General features: G+C 49.0%; 1 protein-coding gene across 1 annotated transcript in view; it reads right to left on the reverse strand.

Annotated features, from left to right (window-relative positions):
• Positions 1-6,418: 6,418 nt before the first annotated feature.
• PTCHD4 (patched domain containing 4) overlaps positions 6,419-7,819 on the reverse strand; it is a gene marked incomplete at its 5' end in the record, with an annotated part of 70,081 nt that continues 68,680 nt past the window's right edge. The window contains one exon of the mRNA XM_015413053.1: positions 6,419-7,818. Coding sequence (XP_015268539.1) covers positions 6,419-7,818 — 1,400 coding nt within the window. The remainder of the gene's footprint in view (position 7,819) is intronic.

The raw sequence follows: 7,819 nt of genomic DNA on the forward strand, positions 1-7,819 counted from the left end.
AAGTGACATGAGCACATGCATGACATCACTTCTGGTGATGTCAGTGTGTCAGGGGCAAAGCTTCTGGCTCCTGGAGTGTCCCCCCCAATCCCCCTGCCAGCAAATCAAAGGGACCTGGCCACTCTACTTCCAAAGGTGTAATGCAACAACGTGCGTATCCGATGTTGCACCTGCATCCAGGCTGCAAGCGCATATGCTGATCCCACATGGAGGCAGTGACTACTTCCCCGGCAGGGCCAGGGCAGCAGCCGCTCCCCTGGAAACCCTCTGTAACCTCACGGGCCTCAGATCCACTCTGTGCCTCTTTTCAGTCATTTGCCCTGCTGGGACCAGAAGATGCCTCGGACCTATGAATGCAACAACCATCGGAACAACCCAAGACCGTGCATGTTGACATGAAAGTAGGTCCCACCAGGAACGCACAGGAACGGAGCTCCGGCTGGCTCCCGAGTTGGCCACGTCCAGCAGGAACTCATTAGCATAACAGGCCACACCCAACAGCAGAAACTCATTAGGATTGGCTACGTTAGGGGTGTGTGGCCTAACATGCAAAGGAGTTCCTGCTCCAAAAAAGGCCCTGGGTTTTGACAACAAACAAGGTAAACAGAATAAGAAGCAAAAAGTGGGTGTGGCTGGATGAGCACACTTCTGGTAACAGGGGTGTGGCCTCATATGCTAATGACCTGTGCTGTCAGGGGTGTGGCCTAATAAGATAATATGTTTCTGCTGTTGGGTGTGGCCAATTATGCTAATGAGTTCCTGCTGGGCTTTTTCTACAAAAAGAGCCCTGGGTCCCTCCTAAGTATGAATAGGATTACAGCCTTATTCAGATGGTCACATAACACACCAGTGCTTGGGACGTTTTGTTGATGGCATATCTTTGTCTGTTTATACTATATAATACGTATGAGTTAAAGTAAAATATAAAAAGGAAAGTTGCTGGAGATCTTGAAGGAGAACCCGTGTTCTCTTACAGAGTGCCTCTAACTGCTGTGGCCCTGGGCGCAAATGGATATTCTTTTGCCCCATGAGAGGAGAATAGCTGCCATTAGAGTTGCCAACTCCAGTGGATCTGTAGTCTGGCGGCCAGTTGTAATTCCAGGGGCCCACCTGGAGGTTGGCAACCCAAACTGGCATGTTCCCTGCAGTATGGAAGCGCAGTGCCATGAACTGGGGACGGAGGGATGGTCCACGACCATTCTCTGGCTATGGATTTTGTAGAGTTCATGGCTATGGGTTTAGTAGAGTTCATGGCTATGGGTTTTGTAGAGTTTTGTAGAGTACATGACTATGGGTTTAGTAGAGTTCATAGCTATGGGTTTTGTAGAGTACATGACTATGGTTTTAGCAGAGTTCATGGCTATGGATTTTGTAGAGTACATGACTATGGGTTTAGTAGAGTTCATGGCTATGGGTTTAGTAGAGTTCATGGCTATGGGTTTAGTAGAGTTCATGGCTATGGATACATGGCTTTATGGCTTTGCAGAACTGCTATCCTGACCCCAGCCTCTCCACCCAGAGAAGGGGCAGGGAGTGACATCGTGAGATGATGTGTGACACTGTGACATCACTTCCAGTTTGTACCTGGAAAGGACACCACGGCTCTCTAGGAATCTCACCTTTCTATGATAAAAGCAACCACATAGAGATGAACAAATTCCTATAGTTCCATGAAATCACTTCTGGGTACAAACTGTAAGTAACATCACAATGCCTTGCGCCATCGTGCAACGACGCGCACTGCCCACCAAAGGGTCCCACGGATTGCCGGCCTAGAATATGGCTGATTAATATGTGTTGACTCCCACAAATCTGGGCCAATAACTGTTGGCCTTTCTCCAGTGCAATGCGCCTTCAACACCAGGAACCCTTCCTTTAGCAGAAGAGCCTCTTGTGCCTGACAAAGATAGGGTTGCCAACCCCCCCAATGGGAGCAGGGTTTCCCCAGATTTTCGGGGGCCCAATCCGTCGCCAGCCAGTGGGGGAGCCCCACCCTAAAGAGCCCTGCCATGCCCAATGTGCCCGGCGTGATGACATCACCTGGAGGTGTGGGGGATGCTCTAGCATTTGGCTAAAAACTCTGTGGTGACCATAGAGATTTTAGCCAAATGCTAGAGTGCCCCCTGTGCAACGTGCCCAGTGTAATGACGTCACTTCTGGGTGACTTCATTGCGGCACCAAGACGAAGACGGCGGGACCAAGTCAGGAGTCACCTGCCAGCAGACAGGCAAGACCTGGCAACCCTAGACAAATAAACCATTGTTAGCTTGGATCTGGCATATCTCTTCCATTAAGTCAGGACTCAAAATCTGGACTCAGCACACACACCAACCCTTCCCTACCACCCCAAATGTCATATATATTTTTTTAGTGCAGCAAACCTTCAAAACACATCCTCTTCCAAAATCAGATTTCAAAAGATTCTGTGTAGCAAAAGTTCACATTAAAACTGGTCTTTTATAATCATTGACGGGTAAGGTAAAAATAAAGAGTCTAGGTCTGAAGACGGTAGAAGCAAAGACCTGTCATGGAGGACTAGTCGCCAACACGTGAAACTCCCGATCAAAAAGCTGCCTGCCGCCACGCCGAACGGTATGGCAAAGGCCACTCACATTTTACAATCTCAAATATCATTTCAAGTAATACCCCAACAATGCTAAAGAAAGCAGGAGAAGGGGAAGACGTTCCACTGTGGTTGCAGAAGAAATTCATGGGGGAGGGGGGATGAGTGTTGAAACCAGTTTCATTTTCCAAAGGTGCTTTGCCTAAAATGTGAATACCTGGAGAATGAGAGACACATTGGGCGGTAGGGCCATAGCTCAGTGCTAGAACACGGATATTGCCTACAGAAACGCCTTTGGGCTCCATTTCTAGGGTTGCCAACTCCAGACTGGGAAATTCCTGGAGAAGTGAGCGTAGCACCTGGAGAAGGTGGAGTTTGGGAAAGGTGTCAGTGGAGATGTGATCAATGTTCCCTCTAAGCCGTGGAGTCTTGTGAGCAAAAATTCTACTTTGTGAGCTACTGGCATTAAAGTTGTGAGCGAGCAATTTGGCGACTGCATAAATTGGTTTGCTCTGGAGCCATCCCTTCCTGAGCTAAGACAAAAAGGTGTGAGCTGGAGTCTAAAAAACTGTGAGCTAGCTCACACTAACTCAGCTTAGAGGGAACAGTGGATGCGATCTAGGGTTGCTAACTCCAGGCTGGAAAGTTCCTGGAAATTTGTGGGGGGAGCCCAGTGAGGCAGGTAGGGTTACCAGGTACTGGGTGCTGATCTCCTGGGATGACAACTGATCTCCAGGTGACAGAGATCAGTTCACCTGGAGAAAAATGGCCGCTTTGGAAGTTCACCTGGGAGAAAAAGGCTGCTCTAGGGCATTATACCCCATTGAAGCCCCTCCCCTCCCCAAACCCCACCCTCCTCAGGCTCTACCCCACAGAATCTCCAGGTATTTCCCAACCCAGAGCTGGCAACCCTACAGGCAGGGGTTGGGGAGGGACCTCAGTAGGCTCTAATGCCACAGAGTCCACACTCCAAAGCAGCCATTTCCTTCAGGGGAACGGATGTCTGTCATCTGGAGATCAGTTGTGATTCTGGGAGATCTCCGGGCTCTGTCTGGAAATTGGTAACCCTACTCCTCTTCAGGCCCGTAGCCAAGATTGTTTTTTAGTCAGGGGGCATTTAAATATCTTAGGGGGCACTAGCTAATCAAATTAAAGGAATACCCAGCTCCTTCCCCGCATCTGCCACCCCTTGGGGCCCCTGGGCTGGATGGGAAGTCGTGGGGCCTTTCCAGTAAGACAGGGGGCCTAGCCCCAAGATGCCCCCTCTGTAGCTATGGGCCCGCTCCTCTTTCGGACAGCCAGTCAGTCAATTTCAAAGAGATTTCTCTTTTGCCGGGAGATGGCTTTCAATCTTGGGAAAACCCCTGCTGGTCGGAATAATTTTAGGTGGACCAATGGATGGATTTGGCGTAAGGCAAAATCAGAGCTTGGTGGAAACCTGGTGGCTTGAGCGAACTGGCTTCTGTTTACGGCACTGGTGCCACGAGAAAGAGGTTGCCGGGGACACACAGACCGAGAGCTCAGCCCACCCCTCAACCCTCCCATGGATGCAACTGCAGGTAGGCTGCGGATTGGTACATGGCTCGAGAGACGCCTCTTCGCTCTCTCCTTTGCTTTGGCTGGCCTTGAGACTCATCGCTGTGGACCACTGGGTTGCCAGCCTCCAGGTGGGGCCTGGAAATCTCCCAGAATTACAACCGATCTCTGGACTACAAAGATCAGTTCCCCCGGGAGATGATAGCTGTTTTAGATGGTGGACATATGGCATTGTATCTCCACAGAGCTCCCTTCTCTCCCCAAACTCCACCTCCCCCAGGCTCTGTCCTCTAATCTCCAGGGATTTCCCAGCCCACAGTTGGCAACCCAATTGGAACATCCGTTACGGTCAATGGGACGACTGTGAGCACCACCCATATTCTCACCCAGCCACCCAACTCTTCTACATACCAGTTACTGATGCCAATTTATTTCAAGTCTAACAGACCAGAGGACTCTATTAAGCATTATCTCAATCTCCTCTTATACATACATGCTCCCCCTACTGGTGGGGGGGTGGGATCTATATCATATGTGTGCAAATACGCTACGCTTCTGCAAACGTACAGACCCTATTTCGAACGGAATCGATAAATCAACAACACCCCTCCCTCCCCAGTCCCTAGATAACGCTTTTAAACAGTGATCGCATAAAGAATATATGTTGCTTTTTTGTTTTTAAAGGAAGACATTGCTAGATTATGCAAGGCTAGATTGCATTCAAGAATGCACGAAGCAAGCCCTTTCTAAAACCCTTTTGGAAGAGAGAGAGTGAGAGAGATACGTGGCTTAACGGGGTAAAAAAAGTCACCCCATCTGAGTGTTATTGGCTCATTCTCTTTTTCCTTCCTTCTCTCGCACTGCTAAGCATGTATGCTTTGTAGAGCAGGGGACTATCTGCTTGCGGTAGTATAACTCGAGTCTCATGCAGTAAGAAAAGAATTTACTGCATTCATCTATAATTCTCAACAGCTATAAAGCTTTGCTTTGTCGCAGACATTCTATCAGGCATTGAGTCGTAAATGCTGTATTTTATTTATTTATTTTTTAAAAAAAACCTTTCCAGAATAAGCCCGGTGCTTTTATATTGAATCCCGCTCCCATGAAAATATTATCTCCCCCCCCCCCATCATGGCAAAAGGCATAGTTTACTGATCAGTTTTGCCAAAGGGGACATGACAATTTGGGGCAGGTTGCGAGGGGGGGAAGGGAACGGGATTGTTTCACCTTGAAACTCTGCAACACGCGTTCAAGATTGCAGGCACAGGGCGATCATCCAGCTGTGTCTACGGCTGGCGATCTATTGTTACGGCTGACACATCTGCCTGATTAGTATTCTGTGCCTAATGTCGGTACAGAGGATGCCGGAGTCGAAAGGACAGCACTGCAGTAATTATAGGTAAGACTGCAGCGGTCGAAACCTGGGGTGTTTCTCGGGATTTCACTACACAGACCACAGCTGTCCAAGCCAAGGGACACTCTAACCGCACCGGCAAACCTGCCAAAAGCCAGCTCTGTAGAAACGGAAAGACTTCTAATAAATTCCTGTCCCATCTATACCGGCTTGTATCTTCCCACTCTGTTCGGCCAAGTATGAAGCCTTCCTCCAGCCTCTGATGGACGAAGCTCCAAAAAGTCTCCTTGGACCAGAGGAGGCTTCATATTTGACCAGGGGATGCCTCCACGGTTTGGCAACAATTTACTCTCCGAACAAACGTCACCATTTCCCGCTGTGGCATATCAATAGATGTGGTGTATCATAGGAGGGGAGAACTTTGGTTTAGACTGACTGAATATCTACTTCCCCAACTGCATAGGTTTTACTTTGACCACCTTGTTTTTGAAAAGACCCCGAAAAACAACATGATCGGCATTATGGACCATAGGTTTAGTTACCTCCACCCCTGTCTCTTTTTCCTGACCTTCCTTGATAGTGACTGGTCTTGCCACTTGACTCTGAGAATCTTTTGTTTGTCTCCCTCTCACTCCTGTACGAAAACAGCCGATTAATCGGCCGTTCGAGATACTGAACTGCCAATTAACATTTGTTGGTGAAGTTACAGCATTAAAAGAAAACCATGTGGGAGGTTCTTCCTCCCTATTTTCTTTCTTTCTCTCTCTTTTCTTTTTGATGACTATTTCAAAAAACACTTTCACCCCCGTGTTCGGAGGGAAATACCCCCTTTCCAGAGCATCCTTTGCCTCGTTCCGTACGGCCAGCGCAAGCAGCGGAGATCTTTCCTCTACTTTCCCTGCAGCTCAGTGCAACACTTTTTGTGTGTGTGTGTTAAAAAAATATACGCATGTTTGCATGACCCTTCAGACCGCGGTCACATGATCGGGGTTCTCTTGGATTTCTATGCACTCAATCTCTTCCCGCTCCTTCCGTTTGGCCCGTTTTTTTTTCTTGTGGTGCTTTTTGGAAGGTGGGAAAAATGTTAGAAAGACGGGCAAAATAACAAAACAGTGCAGGAGTGTGCAACTGCCGGTGAGCAGCAAGCATTTGAACAGTGTGAAGGTCAAGTTCGAAGGCACGAAAAGGAGGGGGACCAACCCGATAAGAAAAGAAGTCACGTTCTGCAAAATGGCCGTCCCGTGTTCCTGCAGTGCGTTTTTGATGCACTGGGTCCGGGTGTGCTCCGTCGCCAGTACGAATGTGTAAAGCAGGGGCGCACAGTGATCTATGGAGAAATTGAGAGTGTAAATAAGGCACAAGATAGAAACGCAATCCATGTCGACGTTCCATAAAGTCATCAGGCCCAGGACACCCAGCTCTATGGAGGTGACCGTGAGAATCAACCAGAAGTTCCCCAGAGGATGGATGACCAGGAAGAAAGTCAGCAGCAGCACCAGCAAGATGCCGAAACCTGAAATCAAGACGGGCATCGTCACTGACAGACTATACTGGTCCATGAAGACGAAGGTTGGGTTGAACACAATGAACTTGATGCTCTGCTTCAGAGACAGGGGCCTCAGCCTCTCCAACAACTCTATCACGTCCCTCTGGGTTTTTTCACTCGTCCTAGCCACGAGGTACATGCGGGACGCAATGATGTTGCTCTCGTCGCCGGCCTTGGAGAAGATGATGTCGTTTTTGAAGTGCTGGAATTCCGGCTTCCTCAAGAAGGAGTTCTGGAGGATGCTGAGGAAGTCGCTCTTGTTGGTGGCGCTGACGTTCCCGGCTCTCAGATACTGGTAATATTGCTGAAGCCAGGACAACGTGTTGAAACCTTCGCTGAGTTTCTTTAAGTCTTCTTGCACCGTGCCGTTCCAGTATTCCAGGGGCTCGTAGATGTAGAAGCCAATCACCGGGCTGTAGTTGCTGAAGTACTTCTGCTGGATGACTGCGTAGGAGACACTTGGCGAATCGCTGGAGAGGAGGTTGATAATGTTGGCCCCGTCGCTGATCTGCAAGCAGCCCATGAACGAGAAAGAGGCGTAGATGAGATACAGGATCACCACAAATGGCTTGACGTAGATGTTAGTAATCCACTCGTTGTAGTGCTCCCGCAGGAAGTGTTGGATGAAATGGTTCTGGTAAGGGTCGGTCTCCTGATGAGAAGTGTGCTGGTGGCCGTCGCTCATCATGGTCTGGAACCAAACGGGCTTCCTCTCCAGATATTCCGCCGAGGGGATCTTACAGCAGAAGATGCTGTGGTACCGGTTCTGCTCCAACTGCCCGGCAAAGACCAGGCACGAGCCGAAGAAGGAGAAGATGTA

The sequence above is a fragment of the Gekko japonicus genome, unplaced genomic scaffold, assembly GCF_001447785.1.
Source record: "Gekko japonicus isolate JY-2015 unplaced genomic scaffold, Gekko_japonicus_V1.1 scaffold2627, whole genome shotgun sequence".
Classification (NCBI taxonomy): Eukaryota; Metazoa; Chordata; class Lepidosauria; order Squamata; family Gekkonidae; genus Gekko; species Gekko japonicus.